Here is a 25,139-nt window from a genome sequence, read left to right as displayed (position 1 = left end):
ACACTTCACATACTGTTGTTTCACCACATTGCAGATTTTTGGGGATATTTTTCAAAGCATATTTCACAATTGGATTAAATAAACCTAAGCCTTCTTCCTACCCTTTTTCGGACGTGCTGTAATGAAACTGGAAATATGTGATGCATTACATTGTATCGTATGCATGTTCGAAATAAACTGAAACTGAACTGAACAACTTATTATTCGTAAATTGAATCTCTAATATTACCTCCTAAAGGGGAGAGTTGTCAGGTCAGTTCTGGTCCTCCTTATACAAGTTCTGCTCCAAGAGGCATTGTGAAAGGGCTTCTGTAACTGAAGATGTGGAAATATGTCTTCTTGCACAAAAAGCATACAAAATAAATGAAGAAATGCAATAATTTAATACAAAAATAAAAAGGGTTTTGTAATAATAGTTGCATAATAGCGGTCTGATTTGACGCTGTTTTTTATTTCAGAAGTGAGAAAAACCTGATTTACAACTAACCAGGGTAGAAATTTCACAGCGGCCTTGGCTCTCGTTGCACCTCTGTTTGGCCACGTGGCCCTCGAAAAATGACGGATGCATCTCTTTTCATTCTCATGTCATCACAGCTTCTTTGACCAGGGGGGTTTAATTCTTCCCCACGCGCAGCACAGTGCTATACAACATGAGGCATCACTGGGCCAAACATGAGTTCAATCCAACGCACTCCTCAAAGCCCAGTGCACTGAATGAATAAATCGGATAAGCTAAGCTAAGGTAAGAAAGTGTGATACATTTGTGAAAGCATTAGAAGACAATAAACTCTCAACATATGAAACACACTTTATATTTAGTGACGCGACATGACAATTTGTGCAAGTTCTGCGGTTTTATATCACCCACTAGACCACGCTAGTTTAACTTGAATGAAAACTGCATGGAGAATACACTCCTGGGCCTGGCTGTGCACTAAATGATATAAAGCCCCAACATGTTATCGCCATTGTGGGCAAAAGGAACACCCAGCATAAGCATGGGTTCTATTTTGAATGCACTGTAGGCTATTTCAGACTTTGTTGTTGTGGTGTGACTTGACTCATTGAATCGAGTTTGACTGGAGAACTGAAGACAGGCAACAGTACCAAAGTTAAATATAAATACTTTCCCCATTAGCAGCTGGAAATGTAGTAGTTAGTGATGGGTAAAATATGTCTCAGTGAGTGTGTGGCACAGTCATTAGCTGTATTGACACTGCACTGATACTGTTGTTGTTGTTGTTTCATAAAAGTCATCCAAAATCAATAGCTAGAAAATATATTTGTTTTTGTAATTTACTTTTTTAATGCATAGTCACCCAGAAAGGAAAATGATATGCACAACTCTGAATTACATTGTAAATTAGAACATTTCTTTCGACTCGTACTAAATAAAGTCGGAGAAGTGGTGTGCCATGTTGGGTTTTTGTCACCATCATCAATTTATTGGAACTAAGAAAAAAGACAAATGGTGGGATCATGTTGATCTTATGGTGTTTCATATTCCTATTTGTTTAAAAATACCAAAAAAATATAATTATATTTGCTAACATTTTATTTTCAGTTAAAATGTAGTTACTTTTTTTTAACCCGGTAGATGACCATTATGAAACACCAACAAGGTATCAGTGCAGTGTCAATACAGCCAGTGAGTGGGCCACACACTCACTCAGGCGTCATTTACCAATCACTACTGTTTACTCTCTCACTGTACTGGACTTAAACCCAATTGAATTTAGGTTAGCAAGGTTGAAACAGGTCTTTCTTTGTTTTTTCTCAAGCTGCTACCACCTTCCCGAAACTCCCTAAAGGCCCACCTCACACTGCAAAAACTGAAATCTAAGTAGGATAAAACATCTCAAATAAGGGTGATATTTGCTTATTTTCTGTCTGATTAGATAATTCTTCTCACTAAGCAGATTTTATAGAGTGTTTTACTTGTTTTAAGGCAGTGGTTCTTAACCTGGGTTCGATCGAACCCTAGGGGTTCGGTGAGTCGGGCTCAGGGGTTCGGTGGAGGTCAAAACACACCCGACTCATCATGTAAATAAAAACTTCTCCCTGTCGGCGTATTACGGATACGGCAACAGCAGAAGTCACACTGATTTGCAGGTGCATGTGTAATTTGTTGTGAGTTTATGCACTGTGTTGGTTTTGTTGTTTGAACAAGGTGATGTTCATGCACGGTTCATTTTGTCCACCAGTAAAAAAAACATGGTAACACTTTAGTATGGGGAACATATTCACCATTAATTAGTTGCTTATTAACATGCAAGTTAGTAAAATATTGGCTCTTAACTAGTCATTATTAAGTACTTATTAATGCTTTATTCGGCATGGCCTTATTATAACCCTAACCCTCTAACCCTGGCCCTAACCCTAACCCTAACCAAATAACTCTAAATTAAGTCTTTGTTACTTAGAATATGTTCCCCAAACTAAAGTGTTACCAAAAACATATCACTTTGTCTTGAATTTGAAAAAAAAAAAACATTTTATTTTTCACTAAAGAAGGGTTCGGTGAATGCGCATATGAAACTGGTGGGGTTCGGTACCTCCAACAAGGTTGGGAACCACTGTTTTAAGGGTTTTGGTCTGAAATGATCTCAGTAAGATATTACAGCTTGTAGCTGAGATTTTATGACCTATATTGAATAAAACATGCTTGGAACTGGAATATCAACTGTTGCAAAGCTGTGTCATTAACACTCACAAGTATAAAACTACTTTTTTTTAAAGTAATAATTTCTTATTTCAATCATGGAAAAAAAAAATCATGATGCCGAGCGCATATCATTATGTCAAGATAATGGCACTAGCATTTACTTATTTAAGAATATAATTCAACATATTGAGCAAAAAGGTCTAATTTTTTTTTTCTACCAAGAAATGCGCACTTGTTATTTGTAAGAATATACTTATTTTAAGGTATTTTTGGGTTCATTGAGGTTAGCTAATTTTACTTGTTTTGGAAAGTCTTGACAAGCCAAATGTTCTTGTTCTATTGGCAGATAATTTTGCTTACGGGTAGTTCAAGTAAAATACCCCTAATTTATTTTGATTTTTTTTTCTTGTTTTTGAACACTGACTTTTTGCAGTGCACACTTTGAAAAGTTTGTATGTGGAACTTTTTTTCTTTAACAAACTTTTTGTGTTCATTTGATCAAAATATAACTACAAATTTAACAAAAAATTGTTAGCCTGATTTTGTTTTGTTTTTAATGATAGCCAGCCCAGTAGAAAGACACGTTATTATAAAGGTTATGATATTCTCAATACATTTTTTTTTACATTGAAAACAGAATAATATTCATGATTTTGACTTGCGTGTATAAGTCACACTATGTTTGTTCAGCAACTTTTGAAGATTATTAAGTTGTTATTAAAACGTGCCTGTTGATCGGGTCTGTGTTGTCAAAACAAGATGAAAGGAGCGTCGAGCAGCCAAATAAAAGTAACACGTAATGAAACATGATCTGACACACGGAAATTCACATACAATTAAATATGATCGCACTTCCTGCTGATATTGGATGCTGGCGTATTGACACTCTACTGTACATGCCGCAGACAAAAATACAAGAGACAATACCAAAGCGGCGTTGAAAGGTGAAAGGTCACTCCCCAACTAGGAAATTGATGAGGGCAGTCCTTGGAGAGAGGATGACTCTCTTGATGCTTGCCTCTCTGAGGACTGTCTGTCCCAGGGGACTCTCCATGACCAGCTTCTCCACTTCATCACAGTCCTTGGACACCTGCAGAGGCACCGTTATCCTCCCGCAGGCTTTGTTGTTAATCTGAGAGTGAGAATCCAGAGGCAAATGAAAACGTCAAGATATAAAAACTATAGCAAAGATGGAATGAAAATAAACACATGCGGTGGAGCCACAGAAGCTGTAGTTAGTGGTAGTTATGGGGAGTGTGCTCAGGGTGACAGCTTTAGAAGCAAGTGTACACAATGAAGGGGGATGTCAAGACTTCCTGTGTGTGATGGTGACTTTGGAAGCGATTAGGAACGGTGGTGTGTGTGCGTGTGTGTCAAAGACGTCTCAGGCACCTCATGGGACAAACGTGATTAGCGAACGGATAAGGAAGCTCCTGTGAGTCAAATCATCATCAGCCAGCTTGTAAGCTCCAATAGATGTACAGCACAGGCTAGCACGCCAGAAAGTAAACATGAAGTATACACACTGCAGTGAAGATATGTCAAGGCAGATTATTTTCAGGTAAAACACAAACAACTTTAAAAACACCAAAAAGTAAACATATATTGGTGCCTCTGTTGTTGTGCATTACATATTTTTTATGAATTGATTAACAAACAATTCTGCCATGGGTTTTTGTACACAACATCACATGTAACTACAAACCCTGTTTCCATATAAGTTGGGAAATTGTGTTAGATGTAAATATAAACGGAATACAATGATTTGCAAATCCTTTTCAACCCATATTCAATAGAATGCACTACAAAGACAAGATATTTGATGTTCAAACTCATAAACTTTATTTTTTGTGTGCAAATAATAATTAACTTAGAATTTCACGGCTGCAACATGTGCCAAAGTAGTTGGGAAAGGGCATGTTCACCACTGTGTTACATTGCCTTTCCTTTTAACAACACTCAGTAAACGTTTGGGAACTGAGGAGACACATTTTTTAAGCTTCTCAGGTGGAATGCTTTCCCATTCTTGCTTGATGTACAGCTTAAGTTGTTCAACAGTCCGGGGGTCTCCGTTGTGGTATTTTAGGCTTCATAATGCGCCACACATTTTCAATGGGAGACAGGTCTGGACTACAGGCAGGCCAGTCTAGTACCCGCACTCTTTTACTATGAAGCCACGTTGATGTAACACGTGGCTTGGCATTGTCTTGCTGAAATAAGCAGGGGCGTCCATGGTAACGTTGCTTGGATGGCAACATTTGTTGCTCCAAAACCTGTATGTACCTTTCAGCATTAATGGCGCCCTCACAGATGTGTAAGTTACCCTTGTCTTGGGCACTAATACACTCCCATACCATCACAGATGCTGGCTTTTCAACTTTGCGCCTATAACAATCCGGATGGTTCTTTTCCTCTTTGTTCCGGAGGATACGACGTCCACAGTTTCCAAAAACAATTTGAAATGTGGACTCGTCAGACCACAGAACACTTACCCACTTTGTATCAGTCCATCTTGAATGAGCTCAGGCCCAGCGAAGCCGACGGCATTTCTGGGTGTTGTTGATAAACGGTTTTCACCTTGCATAAGACAGTTTTAACTTGCACTTACAGATGTAGCGACCAACTGTAGTTACTGACAGTGGGTTTCTGAAGTGTTCCTGAGCCCATTTGGTGATATCCTTTACACACTGATGTCGCTTGTTGATGCAGTACAGCCTGAGGGATCGAAGGTCACGGGCTTAGCTGCTTACGTGCAGTGATTTCTCCAGATTCTATAAACCCTTTGATGATATTACAGACCATAGATGGTGAAATCCCTAAATTCCTTGCAATAGCTGGTTGAGAAAGGTTTTTCTTAAACTGTTCAACCATTTGCTCACGCATTTGTTGACAAAGTGGTGACCCTCGCCCCATCCTTGTTTGTGAATGACTGAGCATTTCATGGAATCTACTTTTATACCCAATCATGGCACCCACCTGTTCCCAATTTGCCTGTTCACCTGTGGGATGTTCCAAATAAGTGTTTGATGAGCATTCCTCAACTTTATCAGTATTTATTGCCACCTTTCCCAACTTCTTTGTCACGTGTTGCTGGCATCAAATTCTAAAGTTAATGATTATTTGAAAAAAAAAATTGTTTATCAGTTTGAACATCAAATATGTTGTCTTTGTAGCATATTCAACTGAATATGGGTTTTTGATTGAGACTTTTATTAGTAGGTTGCACAGTGAAGTACATATTCCGTACAATTGACCACTAAATGGTAACACCCGAATAAGTTTTTCAACTTGTTTAAGTCGGGGTCCACTTAAATTGATTCATGATACAGATATATACTATCATATATACTATCATCATAATACAGTCATCACACAAGATAATCACATTGAATTATTTACATTATTTACAATCAGGAGTGTGGAGGGGGGGTGGGGTGGGGGGGGGGTATGGACATCAAGTAGTGGACATAGAGAGAGAGAGAGAGAGAGAGAGAGAGAGAGAGAGAGAGATCAGAAGGCATAAGAAAAAGAATCTGCATTTGATTGTTTACATTTGATTATTAGCAATCCGGGGAGGGTGTTAGTTTAGGGTTGTAGCTGCCTGGAGGTGAACTTTTATAGCGGTTTTGAAGGAGGATAGAGATGCCCTTTCTTTTATACCTGTTGGGAGCGCATTCCACATTGATGTGGCATAGAAAGAGAATGAGTTAAGACCTTTGTTAGTTCGGAATCTGGGTTTAACGTGGTTAGTGGAGCACCCCCTGGTGTTGTGGTTATGGCGGTCATTTACGTTAAGGAAGTAGTTTGACATGTACTTCGGTATCAGGGAGGTGTAGCGGATTTTATAGACTAGGCTCAGTGCAAGTTGTTTAACTCTGTCCTCCACCTTGAGCCAGCCCACTTTAGAGAAGTGGGTAGGAGTGAGGTGGGATCTGGGGTGGAGGTCTAGAAGTAACCTGACTAGCTTGTTCTGAGATGTTTGGAGTTTAGATTTGAGGGTTTTGGAGGTGCTAGGGTACCAGGAGGTGCATGCGTAATCGAAAAAGGGTTGAACGAGAGTTCCCGCCAGAATCCTCAAGGTGCTTTTGTTGACCAGAGAGGAAATTCTGTAGAGAAATCTCGTTCGTTGGTTAACCTTTTTGATTACCTTGGTTGCCATTTTATCACAGGAAAGGTTAGCCTCTAGAATGGAACCTAGGTAGGTGACCTCATCTTTCCTGGTGATGACACTGTCACCTACTTTTATGGTGAAGTGATTGACTCTCTTAAGTTTGATGTGGGACCCAAACAGGATGGATTCTGTTTTACCCAAGTGGATGGATAGCTTGTTGTCAGCGAGCCAGGTGCAAATTCTACAGAGCTCAGCACTGAGGATTTTCTCCACCTGTGACTTGTCCTTGCCGGATACCAGCAGGGCAGAGTCATCCGCAAACAAAAACAATTCACAGTCACATGCCGATGACATGTCGTTTATGTATATTAGGAACAGTAAAGGTCCCAATATACTGCCTTGGGGGACTCCACAGTTCACCGAGAGGGGGGGGGACACGGTGCCGTTCACCTCTACCACCTGCTCCCTCCCCTCCAAGTAAGACTGCATCCAGCTCCAAGAGGTTTTGTTAAATCCGATTGCTCTGAGCTTATCCAACAGTATAGCGTGGTTAACGGTGTCAAAGGCCTTCTGAAGGTCCAGCATGACCATGCCGCAGTATTTGCCCGCGTCCACCTCATGTTTGATGTGGTCGGTCAGATAGAGAAGGCATGTGTCAGTGGAGTGGTTAGTTCTGAAGCCGGATTGGAATTTGTACATGAGTTTATTAGTGGCAAGGTAACTATCGACCTGTTCATAAACTATTTTCTCCATTACTTTCGAAATGGAGCTGAGAATAGAAACAGGTCGGTAGTTGCCAGGTTCCAATTTGCTTCCTTTTTTAAAGAGGGGAGTTACTCTTGCTATCTTAAAATCTTTTGGTACTTGGCCTTGTGTAATTGATAGGTTTATTATGTGCGTGATGATCGGGGCAATGATGGAGGCAGAGTCCCTGAGGAATCTGGAGGGAATATTATCAAGACCGGTGGCCTTGTTAGGGTGGAGCGCGCTCAATTTTTTAAACACCTCATCAGCTGTGACCATTTCTAATTTGAAATCATTGTTGGATACTCCTAGCTTTCTGTAGAAGGCTTTAATGTGTTCTACACCAAAGCGACCAGAGTGGTGGGACAGCTTGTTGACAAGAGTTGCAGCTATGCTGGTGAAAAAGGCGTTAAGTCTGCTAGCTACCTCCATTTTGTCTGTAATGAGGGAGTCACCCTCCTTGATGCTGATGTTGGTGAGTCTTGTTTTAAGTTTCTGGCTGCAACCAGGAAGCTGGTTGTTGAGAATTTTCCAGAGCTCACGTGGCTTATTCGTGTTTTCCTCTATTTTGTCGTTAATGTAATTTTTTTTTAAGGATTTAGTCAGGTTGGTTGACTTATTTCTTAATTTATTGCATTGCTTTTTGAGAGTTGAAAGGAGTAATTTGAGGTTGATATTATTGGGTTGTTTATCTACTTCTGTTTTACATTTTTGGTATTCAGAGTATTTCCTGTCTCTGTCTTTTATGGCAGCTAATAGGTCCGGATTCATCCATGGTTCCGAGCGGGCTTTGATCCTGACTGTTTTCACGGGAGCCATGTCATTTAGTATCTTTAGGAACGCCGTTTTGAAGCGATCCCAAGCGACATCGACCAGGTTGCTCGCGAGCACAGGGGACCAGTCCCACTCATCTAATTTTAAATTGAAATTGTCATTGGAGTATTTTTTGAGTGATCTGGATTGGGCTGTTATGTGGCCATTGGCTTTAGGTTTAGCTATTTTACGGGTGCAGAAGGTTAGATAGTGGTCGCTAAGACCACAGATCATGACCCCACTATTTTTTATTTTAGGCCGGTCTGAAGTGAGAATGAGATCTATGGTTGATTGGGTGGAATCACACACCCTTGTGGGTAGCGCTATTAGCTGGGAAAGACCGTGGAGATTACAAAACTTGCTGAAGGATCTGAAGACAGGCGCATCTTTGCGTTGAATATCTGTGTTCAGATCCCCAGTTATAATTTTCTCCATGTTGTCTGTCCCCGCCAAGCATTCTTCCAAAGCCCCATAGAAATCACTCTGATTAGGGGGTCTATAAACAGTCCCTATTAGTACCGGCTTAGCATTTTTAAATTTGATTTCCGCCCACACAGATTCCAGGTTATTTTGGTTAAGATCAGTGCGAGTTATGTATTTAATATCTTGGTGAATATACATACAAACGCCCCCACCGTGTTTATTCCTATCCTTTCTGATAACCGAAAAGTTTTGTATTTCTATCTCTGAATCAGAAATACTTTGATCAAATTTGGTTTCAGAGAAACACAAGATTTTTACCTTCGTGTTGAGGAACATTTCTCTGATTTGGTCGAGTTTGGCTCCAGAGAGGCTGTTCACATTAAGGTGGATGATGTGTAGTCCACTGGAACCAAAAAGAGCATCAGAGTCCGCTGTGTTGTGGTACTGACCAGAAAAATTGTTGGTTATTATTGCTGTTGCAGTTGAAGAGCAAGGAGAGAGAGGAGAGAGAGGCATATTGATCGTCCTCCAGGTGAAGGGGGAGGGAGAGAAAGGGGGAGGGGAGGGAGAGGGAGGAGGAGGCCAGGTAGGGTTGCTGGGGGATGGGTTGGGTTTCCTTTTGGCGGGCTTTTTTGAAGACAAAGAGAAAGAGAATAACGATTGAAAAGGATTTGCAAATCATTGTATTCCGTTTATATTTACATCTAACACAATTTCCCAACTCATATGGAAACGGGGTTTGTATTATGGTTGTTGCCTCTCAAAGTCTGCAGTGAGCAGTAATCAGTGATAAAAAAAAAAGCAAACGTGATGCGTTTTTTAAATTAATGTGCCGCGTATGCTTAAAATTATCAAAATACGTAAATACTAAATGTTACATCATGTTAAACTTACATCATGTATATAAAACCCTAATAGAGGTGTTAGGATGTTTTTTTAAGGGCTTTATAGGCAGAATTGAACGACTCCCATAAGCTCCATTGTAAACGTTGATCGCATTTATTTAATATTTAGAATGCATAAAATAAATAACATCCATAGTCATGTCTCTCATAATGATTGTGAACGATAGGCATGGGGTAGTGGGTAAAGCAGCCGTGCCAGAAACTTGAGGGTTGCAGGTTCGCTCCCCTCCTCTTGCCATCCAAATCACTGCCGTTGTGTCCTTGGGCAGGGCAGTTCCCCCTTGCACCCTTGTCAGTCTAGCCCAGGGCAGCTGTGGCTACAAATGTAGCTTACCACCACCAGGTGTGAATGAATGATGGGTTCTCACTTCTCTGTAAAGTGCTTTGAGTGTAGAGAAAAGCGCTATATAAAACATCTAGTCCATTATTATTATTATTATTATTCAAATTCCCAAAAAAGTACCCCTTTAAATACTTTGTAACTGGAACTGGTAGCAAACAGCTATTTAACAGATATGGAGCATTTAAGGCCCATTTTGAATAGCTCACTTGAAGGAAAATGTTGCGGAAGAATATTTGTGAGTTGTCCAGTAAAAGGTTGTACAAATACTTTCAAGTTAAAATCTTCATGTACTGCTCAGATGTCACAAAAACACAGGCATTTTGCAGATACGAGTATTGGTGACAGGGCAGCACAGTGGTACTTGTACTTCACAGTGAGAAGGTCCTAGGTTATTTCTGTGTGGAGTTTGCATGTTCTTCCTATGACTGCGTGGGTTCTCTGGGTACTCCGATTTCCTATCACCTTCAAAGACATGCACCTGGGGATAGGCGGATTGGCAACACTAAAATGGTCCCTAATTTGTTTTAAAGGCCTACTGAAACCCACTACTACCGACCACGCAGTCTGATAGTTTATATATCAATGATGAAATCTTAACATTGAAACACATGCCAATACGGCCGGGTTAACTTATAAAGTGCAATTTTAAATTTCCCGCCACACTTCCGGTTGAAAAACTCCTTTGGATATGATTTATGCGCGTGACTTCACAAAATCCACGGAAGTGGTTGGACCCCGTCGAACCCGATACAGAAACATTTTGTTTTCTTTGACAAAATTCCACAGTATTCTGGACATCTGTGTTGGTGAATCTTTTGCAATTTGTTTAATGAACAATGGAGGCTGCAAAGAAGAACGTTGTAGGTGGGATCGATCGGTGTATTAGCGGCTAAGTACAATACTTACAGCAACACAACAAGGACTAGCAGACGCCTAGCCGATGCTTGCCGCCAAACCCAAGGATGAAGTCCTTCGTCGCGCCGTTGATCGCTGGAATGCAGGTGAGCACGGCTGTTGATGGGAAGATGAGCGCTAATGTTTTTATCATAGCTCTGTGAGGTTTCAGGCACAACACCGGTTGCTAAGTTGCTAAATTAGCCTTAGCGTCGTTAGCAACAGCATTGTTAAGCCTTACCAGGCTGAGAATTTTTAACCGTGTAGTTACATGTACATGGTTTAATATTAGTGTTGATTTTCTGTCTATCCTTCCAGTCAGGGATTTATTTATTTTGTTTCTATCTTCATTTGAGAACAATGCTATCACGTTAGCTCAGTAGCTAAGTGTGTCACCGATGTATTGTCATGGAGATAAAAGTCACTTTAAATGTCCATTTCGCGTGCTCAACTCTCATTTTCAAGAGGATATAGTATCTGAGGTGATTTAAAATACAAATCCGTGATCCACAATAGAAAAAGGAGAGAGTGTGGAATCCAATGAGCCAGCTTGTACCTAAGTTACGGTCAGAGCGAAAAAAGATACGTCCATCACTGCTTCTCTAATACTTCACTGTAACGTTCCTCATCTACGAATCTTTCATCCTCGCTCAAATTAATGGGGTAATCGTCGCTTTCTCGGTCCGAATCTCTCTCGCTCCAGTGTAAACAAAGGAAAATTGTGAGGAATATTGCCTCCTGTGACGTCACGCTACTTCCGGTACAGACAAGGCTTTTTTTATCAGCGAGCAAAAGTTGAGAACTTTATCGTCGATTTTCTCTACTAAATCCTTTCAGCAAAAATATGGCAATATCGTGAAATGATCAAGTATGACACATAGAATGGATCTGCTATTCCCGTTTAAATACATTTTTTTTATTTCAGTAGGCCTTTAAGGTGAATTCCTGGATACCACGGCTGCCAGTATTTTGCCTTAAATTATATAATTTTATTGCGGAAGTTGCAGTTGGGATAGGCTCCAGCACTCCCCGCGACCCAGTAAGGGACAAGCGGTAAAAAATTGATGGATGGATATTGCGAAAGTGATATTTTGACGTGGCGATGAATGTTCGCCAAAACAGTTTAAACAGTAACACTGTGTTTGAATATTGGAAAAAAAACACTAATCACTTAATGAAGTGATTATTTGGCTAGATGAAGTCTGCGTACCATAGTTTGAGAATCACTGAATTAGTCCATTTACTGCGTATCATAGAGCAGAATCAGTGGCCAAATAAAGAATCCCATGCGTTGGTGACTCAGTCTCTTCACCTTTTTTTTATTGAGTACGACTGCAAAATAAGCTCACATGGGACTTAATAAAGTTATGATTAATAATTGCAGTTACCGATTATTTTAATAATCAAGTAATCTATGGATTAGTTTGTTCGATCAATCGAGTAATCGGATAAAACACATTTTTAGCCTCAATTGTTGAAATGAACAAAGATTTTTCTGCTTGCCATAACTTTCAATCATTTTTTCCAATACATACACATAATAAACATTAAAATTGCATGTGTGCAATAATATAATTATTAGCGGTGCTAAATTTTTTTATTCAAAACCAAATCGCGATTTTTATTCATTACGATTCTAAATCGATTCCTATATTTCAAGAGAATATTTTCATTTTACATATTTTTCCCTTAAGATTTTTTTTAATGAATACATTTAAACAACTATTATTGTTATTATTAATATTTTTGATACTGTTGCTTTTTCAAATTTTTGGTTACCTTTTTTTTTAGTATTTTATCTGATAAGTATTGTATTCGTATACAGTTTCTTCTCAATTGCATTGTACATTTATATCTTAAGTATTTTAAAGCTGAGATTGGGTTGGAGTTTTTGTATTTTCTTTTACAAGACTGATTAACATTCTGTTGTTTTTGCAAATGAAAATACATTTATAAAAACAATGTGTTTTGGCTAATAAAAGTTGTACATCAGCAGCCAAGAGGAGCTTTTGCAAAACTAAATCAGATTTAAAAACAATTTAAACTGTGATCCTTTTTTATCAGTAATCAAACACTGTAAAAGCGGATACTTGTGTATGTGTGTCTGTACTTGTCATTGTGTGTCAGCTAATCCACATTTATTGTGTGATTATCTGATGAGATAAATTAGTAATGTGCAGGAAATGCCTTTGAAAGCAATCAGACAAAGAAAAACACCCCTTTCTCACTGCCAAAAAGACTAGTTAGTACTTGTGTTTTTTAAATGTAAGTTATTTTACATTCATATGTATTTATTTATTTTTGTTTAAAAACAAAATAGGGATATATATTTTTTTCTTTTAAATTTGTGTGGATTTGAACATGACATGCAGACGCATAATACACACACACTCGCAGACGTGGGCACGTACTGACTAATCATAGGCTCTCTTCAAAATTACAGCGCATGGATGTATTCATGGACTCTGACTTTAAGAATGGAAATGCTGCTGGATTAGAGAACAAATGTTCTATGTTAACAAAGGAAACAATGCCTTCATCTCCAGGATGAAAACAATTAAGATGTGGTGTTTAGTTGGGCGTTTATCCATTTTGTCTTTTGGAAACGAGACAGAAGGCGATGTTAACAGTAGTCTGAGGGTGTGTGCGTGTGTATTGGTGTGAGCCTACCAGCACAGAAATGTCCACAAAGTCGGGGGTCTCCAAGTACTTGGGATCCACAGTGGGCCAGGACTCTGACAGGACGTCTCCTCCCCGCTGGAGAGTGCTGCTGATGGGGTTGTTCACCTTACAAAGACCTGAGCATTAGAAGGAAAGATGGAAAAATACCAGTTTTGTCACACACTATTGTCTTTACCAAATAGTGGGCTGGGGCGTTTATTTACTCAACTGCAGACAATACCAGGTGTTTTTTGTGTATTTGGCATCTATTTGAGAGGCAGCCTGGCTGTTTGCATATTACCCATACTGTAGGTGTGAGTGTGAATGATTGTCTACACCAGGGGTGTCAAACGTACGGCCCGAGGTCCGGATCAGGCCCCCGAAAAGGTTTTATCCGGCCCGCGGGATGAGTTTGCTAAGTATAAAAATGTACCTGAAATTTTTGAATGAAAGAAAAAGCTGTTCTAAATGTGTCCACTGGATGTCGCAATAGCAATTATTTGTATCTTTGTAGATGATGCTACATATGTACAAAATAAACCACATGATGTTATAGTACATCAGCCGAGGAAAATGATCAAACTACATAAATAACATCCTGTAATTTGATTTTGATATAATTTTTTTATCTTGATAGATTGAAAATTAACACCAATGTGTTGACTCATGAACATTATCACATAATTTATTCAGAAAATATAAATAGCGACAAATAAAGTATATATACTATTAACCGCAACTGATAACTAAAAAAAAAAACAACATTATAATTTGTACAATTTCAGAATGTGCTTATTCTATTTTTAAACAACAAAAAACAAATCATTGATACAGTTATAGCAATGTGTCCCAACTTAAGAATGGATGGAAATTACAGCTGTCTCTCGACTAATTGTTACGCTTTAAGTTGCAAGCAAACATTTAAGTTACAAGCATCCCCGCCATCAGTTGGTGTAGTAAATGTCACAGTAAACCCTGTAAAGCCTGGTGTATACTCTTGCGTCACGTACCTTGCGTAAGCGACTGCGTTTTGCCCACTGCCCCTGTGTACCTTCCCGCAAGACTTGGGTGCACTTCCCAAAAACCCTAGCTTTGCGACAATGGCGACGCGGATCACAGAACTGTGATTGGTCAGCTTTTGAAAAGGAGGGTCCCTGACCACAGGAGAGCAGACTTTTGTGATTGAAATGCACAAATTATTGTAAGAATAAAGCAACAGTGAATAAACATTTGCATGCAAACTGATATTAATATATTGGTGCGCCATAAAGATATATTTATATAGCTAGCTCAATCGTCCAATGTCCAGAACGGCCCAATAGTATTGCAAATGTGCCCGTTCTCGTTCAGGGGTTACACAGTCCATCTCCACCAATGTATTTTCTTCTGTAAATATAATTCACTTCACACTTCTGGCTTATGAGTAAAACGTCCATTAAAGTAAATTAATGTTTCTGAATGATAAGTTTTAGTGTCAACAAAAATGTCGATGTTGTGGTTGTCTTTCGCTCGTCACAAGATGGTAAATATCTTGCCAATGACAGCAGCTGTCACGCTTTCTGGAGACACTCTGGTTGGGCGATATTATAAATCTACTTTGGCCTATTTTTTGTATTATCCGTTCTCAATTACCGTAGTATCACAATTTTATTTGTATTATTATTTTAGCGGATTGTCCCATGCAGGATTATACTGAGGACCGCATCCCTACTGTTTACTTTTGCAGTATCTTGTAACAGACATTTCCGCCATGTTTGATTGAGGTGATATATGCTAACAGCTGACCACTGTCATTTTGTTCATACAGTCGTGGTCAAAAGTTTACATACACTTGTAAAGAACATAATGTCATGGCTGTCTTGAGTTTCCAATAATTTCGACAACTCTTATTTTTTTGTGATAGAGTGATTGGAGCACATACTTGTTGGTCACAAAAACATTCATGAAGTTTGGTTCTTTTATGAATGTATTATGGGTCTACTGAAAATGTGACCAAATCTGTTGGGTCAAAAAAATATACACAGCAATGTTAATATTTGGTTACATGTCCCTTGGCAAGTTTCACTGCAATAAGGTGCTTTTGGTAGCCATCCACATCACGATGAAGCAGAATGAATCAAACGCCAGTCAAGGACGACAAAATAATATCTAAATGACAGATATTTATCCATGAAAATATGGAGAAGCTGCTGATGGTGTGTTTGACGGACAAGCAGCTGGGTAGAAGTGAGATACTGTAGAGGTCCACTCTCCAAGGTAAATGTTGTACGTTATTATTACATTACTTTGCAAAACTATTGTGGTTGTAAGTAGCACATTTATTGCATAAAAAATAGCTTTTCTTTTTAAAAGGCATGTTACATGTTAAAATTGTGCTGTTTTGGGGGTGGGGGGGGCAAGCACCAATTAAATTGATATTAATTCATATCAATGAGCGATTTTGATTTGAGATGCAAGTAGGGATGTCCGATAATGGCTTTTTGCCGATATCCGATATTGTCCAACTCTTAATTACCGATACCGATATCAACCGATACCGATATATACAGTCGTGGAATTAACACATTATTATGCCTAATTTGGACAACCAGGTATGGTGAAGATAAGGTCCTTTTAAAAAATAATAATAAAATAAGATAAATAAATTAAAAACATTTTCTTGAATAAAAAAGAAAGTAAAACAATATAAAAACAGTTACATAGAAACTAGTAATTAATGAAAATGAGTAAAATTAACTGTTAAAGGTTAGTACTATTAGTGGACCAGCAGCACACACAATCATGTGTGCTTACGGACTGTATCCCTTGCAGGCTGTATTGATATATATTGATATATAATGTAGGAACCAGAATATTAATAACAGAAAGAAACAACCCTTTTGTGTGAATGAGTGTGAATGAGTGTAAATGGGGGAGGGAGGCTTTTTGGGTTGGTGCACTAATTGTAAGTGTATCTTGTGTTTTTTATGTTGATTTAATAAAAAAAATAAAAATAAAAATAAAAATAAAAAACGATACCGATAATTTCCGATATTATTATACATTTATCGGCAGATAATATCGGCAGGCCGATATTATCGGACATCTCTAGATGCAAGTATTCTGAGTTAAGAGCTGAGTCATATAACCAATTGTTAGTTGAGGTGCTACTGTAGTTGACTGTTTTTCTTAACCATATTAGAAGAAAAGTAAACCAACAGACATACAGTGAGTACATCCAGCAGCGGAGACAAAAGGAAGGATGTGAACTTCCTCAAACAAGCGAGCGAGAAAAGAGAGTGAAAGTGTGGTAGCGAAGATTACGTGTGAGGTTGTGTCCTGTGTACTATAAAACGTGAAGAACTTGTGTGCGCGCATACATGTGATATGAGCACAAACTGTACTGTACTTCTCACAACTTGCATCCAGCCACCATCACCATCATGTGACACTGGGGTGGAAAAATATATTTTCTTGAAAGCCGTGTGCGGACATTGTGTACGTGTGTTGTCGACAATGAAGGGATGTTGAGAGGCTCCACGTGAGGCACCGAAGATGACGCTCTGTCTTCCTTCCTGCTGTTTGTTTTCTACACTGAGCCAAGAGATCACAGCGTGGCTTTCATTAGCTGGACACTTAGTGCATGTACTTCAGGTGAACTCCTAACATTTAAAACTCTATCACTACTAAATTGATGGAGCGCGGAAGAACGTTAGTTACATCACAGTTGTCCTGAATTAAAAAACGGTGTCAACACTTCCTCTAACGGGTGTGTGGAACTGCTCAAATTTCAACTGTATTTAGAGACTTTTATATATACACACTTTATAGAAAATTAAGATTTGGAAAAAGTCCATTATAAATATTATATAGACAGAAAAACTACTTAAAGCAAATAATTAAACGTAAATCTTCAATCTTTATCGTTGCAAGACCATGTCAATAATTCAACGCTTTCGCAATGTGGGGACCGTTTGGAAAAGACCTTTAATTCACAAATGTTGTCCTTTAAGACAGGCTTGGAAAGGTTTGGTGTGGAAGAACTTGCACAGAACCCTGACCTCAGGCCCATCAAACACCTTTTGGATGAAGCAGAACAGCAATGTTGAACAAGCAGACCCTCTCACGGGTCCAAAATCAATGACTTCTGACCATTCTAAATAGTCCTTATGAAGGAATGTACACAAATTCCAAAACCCCCCACAGACACATTCCAAAATCTAGAAAGTTTGCTCAGAAGAGAATATGCTATTATTGTTGGAATACAGTCGTGGTCAAAAGTTTACATACACTTGTGAAGGACATAATGTCATGGCTGTCTTGAGTTTCCAATAATTTCTACAACTCTTATTTTTTTGTGATAGAGTGATTGGAGCACATACTTGTTTGTCACAAAAAACATTCACAAAGTTTGGTTGTATTATAAATTTATTATGGGTCTACCGAAAATGAAACATATTGCTGGGTATTGTGGCCAAACAGCTCAAGTTTTGTTTCATCTGACATCACATGGACAAAGATAAGACCTTCTGGAAGAAAGTTCTGTGGTCAGATTAAACAAAAATTTAGCTTTTTGGCCACAATACCCAGCAATATGTTTGGAGGAGAAAAGGTGAGGCCTTTAATCCCAGGAACACCAGGCCTACCGTAAAGCATGGTGGTGGTAGTATTATGCTCTGGGCCTGTTTTGCTGCCAATGGAACTGGTGCTTTACAGAGAGTAAATGGGACAATGAAAAAGGAGGATTACGTCCAAATTCTTCAGGACAACCTAAAATCATCAGCTCGGAGGTTGGGTCTTGGGCGCAGTGTACCAGTACGTGTATTTGTATTGAACCGTTTCGGTACGGGTGTTTCGGTTCGGTTCGGAGGTGTACCGAACGAGTTTCCACACGAACATATTAAGTAGCCGCCTCCGCTTCCTTCTGCCTCTGTTTCTGTCAGTACTCTACACAGCACCCAGCATTGTCCCACCCACACAACCATCTGATTGGTTACAAACAGAGCGGTAACAGCCAATCAGCAGTGCGTATTCAGAGCGCATGTAGTCAGTGCTGAGCAACAACTTGAGGCAGTTTAATGTCGATCAATGTGGACAGAATTATTATAGTGTTTCCAATGTTAAAAGTATAAAGCCATTGTTTAAAAATTTGGTAAATAAATAACCAAAAAATTTATATTTTGTTGTTTTCTTACTGTACCGAAAATGAACCGAACCGTGACCTCTAAACCGAGGTACGTACTGAACCAAAATTTTTGTGTACTGTTACACCCATACCCCAAGCACACATCAAAAGTGGTAAAGGAATGGCTAAATCAAGCTACAATTGAGGTTTCATAATGGCCTTCCCAAAGTCCTGACTTAAACGTGTGGACAATGCTGAAGAAACAAGTCCATGTCAGAAAACCAACAAATTTAGCTGAACTGCACCAGTTTTGTCAAGAGGAGTGGTCAAAAATTCAACCAGAAGCTTGCCATAAGCTTGTGGATGGCTACCAAAAGCGCCTTATTGCAGTGAAACTTGCCAAGGGACATGTAACCAAATATTAACATTGCTGTATGTATACTTTTGACCCAGCAGATTTGGTCACATTTTCAGTAGACCCATAATAAATTCATAAAAGAACCAAACTTCATGAATGTTTTTGTGACAATGAATGTTTTTGTGACAAAGAAGTATGTGCTCCAATCACTCTATCACAAAAAAATAAGTGTTATATATATATATATATATATATATATATATATATATATATATATATATATATATATATATATATATATATATATATATATATATATATATATATATATATATATATATATATATATATATGACATTATGTTCTTTACAAGTGTATGTAAACTTTTGACCATGACTCTAGGTGGACCAACTTATTTTTCCTCCATTTTCATTTCCTCCCTATGCAGAAATCATGTGGCCAATTATTTTGTCAATGTAGATTAATAATGACAACATTTAGCTGAGAAAATGCGGAAATACTAATGGAACTTTAGAGGAATTTGTAGAAATGAGTACCATAGAGACACTGGTGTCGAAGTAAATAATAGTGACCAGACCCAATTATGGGTCAATGCCATTCCTAATTTCTGTTGTATTTAATTTCATATTGGTCAAATTATTAGTCATTTTATTTACAATATAAAGTAAGTCGGACCCGTTTCCAGTGAGGGTTGGACTCCGCAAAGGCTGCCCTTTGTCACCGATTCTGTTCATAACTTTTATGGACAGAATTTCTAGGCGCAATCAAGGCGTTGAGGGGATCCGGTTTGGTGGCTGCAGGATTAGGTCTCTGCTTTTTGCAGATGATATGGTACTGAGGGCTTCATCTGGCCAGAATATTCAGCTCTCACTGGATCGGTTCGCAGTAGAGTGTTAAGCGACTGGGATGAGAATCAGCACCTCCAAGTCCGAGTCCATGGTTCTCGCCCGGGAAAGGGTGGAGTGCCATCTCCAAGTTGGGGAGGAGATCTTGCCCCAAGTGGAGGAGCTCAAGTACCTCGGAGTCTTGTTCACGAGTGAGGGAAGAGTGGATCGTGAGATCGACAGGCGGATCGGTGCGGCGTCTGCAGTAATGCGGACGCTTTATCGATCCGTTGTGGTGAAGAAGGACCTGAACCGGAAGGCAAAGCTCTCAATTTACCGGTTGATCTACGTTCCCATCCTCACCTATGGTTATGAGCTTTGGGTTATGACCGAAAGGACAAGATCACGGGTACAAGCGGTCGAAATTAGTTTCCTCCGCCGGGTGGCGGGGCTCTCACTTAGAGATAGGGTGAGAATCTCTGTCATCCGGGAGGAGCTCAAATTAAAGCCGCTGCTCCTCCACATCGAGAGGAGCCAGATGAGGTGGTTCGGGCATCTGGTCAGGATGCCACCCGAACGCCTCCCCAGGGAGGTGTTTAGGGCACGTCCGACCGGCAGGAGGCCACGGGGAAGACCCAGGACACGTTGGGAAGACTATGTCTCCCAGCTGGCCTGGGAACGCCTCTGGATCCCCCGGGAGGAGCTGGACCAAGTGGCTGGGGAGAGGGAAGTCTGGACTTCTCTGCTTAGGCTGCTGCCCCCGCGACCCAACCTCGGATAAGCGGAAGAAAATGGATGGATGGATTTCTAAAACAGACTACTGCCCCAAAGTGCTGTACATATTAAAACAAATATAAAAAAAGAATCATCAACATCACAATAAGCACAACACATTAACCCAACTTAAGAGTGTTTTGAGGTGATAACTGTCTCTCCGGTAATTGTTATGTAAGCAAAAGTTTGACTTACAAGCATCTCTGCCATTAGTTGGCTTAGGGAATGTCACAGTGATCCCCGTCAGATGCGACCAAAACATCTGGGGCCACATATATTCAGTGTGTGTACGCATAAAACCAACCAACTCTTAACACATAAGGCCCCTGGTCTTACTTGCTAGCATTAGGTTACAGCTAAAGATCACCATACCTTTGTTTTTCTAACCATAAGAAGGAAAAAGTGAGAGTGAATGACATTACTGAGAAGAAGTGGATGATTTTCAGTTTATTAAAGAAAGAAATAATCAAAAACATGACCGAGCGTGCAGTTCACTTGGCGAAGCAATTTGAGCGTATCACAGCTAATCTGCACCATACTTACGCAGAATGAGTCTGACGCCAGCCGAGAATGTTAAAATAATATATAAATGGCAGACATTTGTCTATGAAAATATGCAGAAGCTGCACATGGTGTGTTTGACAGATTAGCAGTTGGAAGGAGATACTGGAGAAGTTCCCTCTCCAATGGTAAATGCTGCTACTGTACATTATTATTATTACATTACTTCATAAAACTACTGTAGTTGTTTGTAGTACATTATATTGTATTGTTATTTATACAATATTACTTATCTACAATTGTGTTTTTCTATTTGAAAAGGCATGTTTCATGTTAAAATCGTGCTGTTTTGGGGGGGCGAGCACCAATTAAACTGACTTTTAAACCATTCCAACGTTGATTTGAAATACAAGTGTTTAGAGTTAGGAGCTCTGCCATAGAACCGTTATACAATGCTTGTAGAAATCTCAGGGTAGTGGGTGTGTGTGTGGGGGGTGGGACGACAGTAACTAAAATTGTGCATATCACTCGCCTGCCCAAAGTTCAGAGGCCAGGAAGGGTGCCATGGGAGCTGTCATCAGAACTAGTGCGGCCAGGGCATCCTCAAATTCCACACTGTGCTGCACCACCCTGACCGTTGCAGTCTGGAGACACACGTGTACACACACACACACACACACGGAATGGTAATTAGAGGGTGCTGATTGAAATCAGAGGAGGTGCTACAGTGATCACTCACACTCAATGTATTTGTGAGGCCCATGAGACGAGAAATGGCCGCATTGAACAGGAAGTCTTCCGTGAAGTAATAAGTGACCTGAAAAGAATAAACAAATTACTATTTGGAATAAAGCCCATCATCAGTTATTTACTTGGTTGATGAGGAGAAACCAGCAACATGCCCAGTGGACACACATGCTGTCAGAGTATGTCAACAATTCCCAGCTTAGCCTTCCAAGCGGAGAAAGCCCTTTGGGGAAGGGTCTTAGTGAAGAAGAGGCTGATGACTGAGGGGTGAATCAAAGCACAGCCTTGGCTTTGAGAGCTTAAGGCTAACATGCCTGATGTCCTATAAAAGCACCGGCCTTGAGGGGCGGAGAGAGAAAATCCAACCTGGCAGCTATGGATGTCTATTTATATCGTGTGGGAGAGACAGAGTAGGTTTTAAATCAATTCTTCCTTTACTCTGGTGGGCTCAGGTTCAAATGTAAGATCAAGCTGCAGTGCCTTGTGATGATTGACATATTAATCTTTTCATAACATGTTAACTCATCTCATGACAGACTTCAAGTTCAAATCAAAGGTGAAAGTGCGAATCAGTCATCTAGCCAAAAAAATAAAAAGATATGAGAAAGTTGAGACTTTGAAAACAGGCCATGTACTGACCCCTACTGGTGACAACTGTTCCTACCTCTTGGATTGCAAAGTTCTTGTTTTCCCAGATCTTTTTTGCCTCTACCAGCTCCTTCTTCTTCAGCACGGATGGAGAAGGCGCGTCACAGAGTTGTCGAGCCTCTCGTAGCTTTGTCACCAGCTGCCATATTCTGGACTGCCAGCGCAAGACCCCAGGAAGAGCGTCCTCTGGGGTGAAGTCCATTGCAACATATGATAGATTAGCATATTTTGATAGAAAACAACCATATAACCAGTATGACTCAGATTGTAACAATATCTCACTTTTAAGATTCCAGAGGATGTCCTGTTCAGGCGGTGCGGCATAGAGGATGTAGAGACGAACTGTGTCCACGCCGTACCGCTGTACCACCTCTTGGGGGTCCAGACCATTGTGTTTAGACTTGCTCATCTTCTCCCAGGTCATTTCCACTTGACCACCTCCCAACACCGCTAGCTCTTCTCCTAACAAGGACAGAAGTAAAAAGTCAGTTCACAGTCTCACCGCCAGCATTAGCTTCAAAAGCATTTAACAACTAACAAATGTGTGTAAATCCTGAGCTATGCTAAGATAAGCCGAATACATACATCAGGGCTATTCAACTGGCGGTCCGGGGGCCAAATCCATAACAGCCCCTAGGTTCAGTTCACAACTTGGGAGACAAACATTTTTGCAGCAAATACCTAAAACCCTAGAGTGCTCCTGTTGTATAGAGGAACTTGGACCACGGTAAACACATTGGCAGATCTTTGCATCGACATACCTTGTTAGCAAACATAGAACACTGGCGCCCAAACTTGTGATTTACGTAACTGAGTCGTTTCTCAAAAGAACCCCTTTAAGTCATCTTCTTTTTGGAAGTTACAATTCTTTTTCATAATGTGATTTATGTAACTAAGGTGCTGCTGTAGCTTGTTGACTTGGGATGCAATCAGTAATCATTTGTTCAACTTCTTTAGTTATACTAGTGGTGTTCCTCAAGGTTCCATTTTAGGTCCTCTTTTTTTCATTATTTGGGCTATTCAATTGTTGGGCCGCGAGTTTTTATAAAAAAACTTGTGTGGGAGTCACATTTTTGCAGAAGGCACTTAAAAACAGCAGAGTGCTCCTGTAACTTTGACAAAATAGACCAAAATCAAATGTCTACTGTAGAGGACACTGGTTCTTTGGAACATACAAAATAAGACTTATAGTGAAAGGAGTCCTAAGCTTTCTGGAAATGTAGTATCCGAAACATTTTAGTTAGGTCCCTGGTTTGCCAGAAACTAAGCTCAGGTAAAGGGAGGGATCAGTGTTGCCAACTTTGCAAATTTGTTGCTAAATTGAGCCAGTACTTAAACCACTCTAGAATGAATTTTTTTTACATTTTTTTAAATTACTCAAATAGCAGTTGTTGGCTGGCCAAAGGGTGACTTCCCAAATGTAATACATATTCATACCGACCTCTTCCAAGATCACATAAACACTGATGGTATTTTCGCAATGCTATTTACTTACTTACTTAGACTTAGTTCCTCCCATTCCTGTTGGAACATTGGGCAACGAGTCCCTCCATTTGTTCCGATCACTGGCGACCCTTCTTGCTCCATTTACTGGCCATCTATCAAATGTGATGATTTCTACTAACTTATACTGTATACTGTGGTATAGGGCCCATTGACTAGAGATGGGTATCGAGTATCGATTGGAACCGGGACTAACTTTCCAATTCTCCCGGAATCGTTCAAAAGTTTAAATTTCGATTCCTAGTTTCGATATCCAGTCCACCGACCGGAAAAAAAGAATAAGTCCGCCGACCGGGAGAAGAAGCCGCTAAACACCAACGAAGAAGCGCCCACCGCCGGAAGTGTTAGCATAGCCGAGCCTATGTAGCCGAGCGAGTAAGTCAAGCATGGATAGCGGGCGTCGGCGGTCGAAGTGTGGCTTTATTTAAAGCCACACAAGCGAAATGTAACACTTGCGACAGGACTGTTTCGTGCTTAGGAGGGTGCACGTCGAACATGATGAAGCACCTCCGAGTACAAATAAATGCGTGTCCCGTCTTCGACGCGCTGCGCCGACCGTCCTCCTGTGCCTCTTCCTCTGGCTTCGACGCCCAGCCTGGCACCTCGGTGACTGCATTGCAGTCCGAATCCGGTAAGTAAAACCATATATATGCAATAAATAATGTGTTTTGCGCCAACGTCGAGGCAGCTAACAAATTAGCCCGCATATTTTTTCATAGACAATTTACAACCTGCTAGCCAGGCTCCGCGATGTGCTCAGCGTACTCCGTTCACCGTAGCGGCAATGGGGAAGATGTCGGTGCCACAGACGGAAGAGTGCCACAGAAAGGTCACTGCACACACAGTCAAAAGACTGCATCCCTTTTCAGAGGTGGAATCTCCAACATTTAGGTTAGTTAAGCAATAACGTTAGAGCTAAGCTAATTGATACTGGGCTAAACAGTAACAGCAACATTACATGTTTGTTTATGTTTGCAGGGATATGGTGAAAACTCTCAACCCAAAATACATACCACCTTCCAGGGACTTGACAATGTCAAACACATTGATCCCGGCATGGTACAAGAATAATCGGAATCGAGAATCGTCAGGAATCGGAA

At 40.0% G+C, this 25,139-nt stretch overlaps 1 protein-coding gene across 3 annotated transcripts in view; it reads right to left on the bottom strand.

Annotated features, from left to right (window-relative positions):
* Positions 1 to 430: 430 nt before the first annotated feature.
* The window catches only part of lars2 (leucyl-tRNA synthetase 2, mitochondrial), a 108,424-nt gene continuing 83,715 nt past the window's right edge, over positions 431 to 25,139 (bottom strand). Inside the window, exons 16-22 of one of the 3 annotated variants that reach the window (XR_009827757.1) lie at positions 22,819 to 22,998; positions 22,553 to 22,722; positions 21,881 to 21,958; positions 21,674 to 21,785; positions 13,569 to 13,696; positions 9,075 to 9,159; positions 3,652 to 3,797 (exon numbers count right to left, since the gene is read on the bottom strand). Coding sequence is in view for 2 of the 3 variants with exons in the window: in XM_062063068.1 (XP_061919052.1) it covers positions 3,618 to 3,797; positions 13,569 to 13,696; positions 21,674 to 21,785; positions 21,881 to 21,958; positions 22,553 to 22,722; positions 22,819 to 22,998 (848 nt within the window). In the remaining variant the exon portion in view is untranslated. Of the gene's footprint in view, positions 3,798 to 8,924; positions 9,160 to 13,568; positions 13,697 to 21,673; positions 21,786 to 21,880; positions 21,959 to 22,552; positions 22,723 to 22,818; positions 22,999 to 25,139 lie in introns of those variants that run through there. The other 2 variants (XM_062063068.1, XM_062063069.1) reach the window with 2 other exon arrangements.

This window comes from Entelurus aequoreus, linkage group LG11 (assembly GCF_033978785.1).
Source record: "Entelurus aequoreus isolate RoL-2023_Sb linkage group LG11, RoL_Eaeq_v1.1, whole genome shotgun sequence".
In the NCBI taxonomy this organism is placed as follows: domain Eukaryota; kingdom Metazoa; phylum Chordata; class Actinopteri; order Syngnathiformes; family Syngnathidae; genus Entelurus; species Entelurus aequoreus.
The sequence above is the reverse complement of the archived record's forward strand: the minus strand, read 5'-3'. Positions and strand labels throughout refer to the sequence as shown.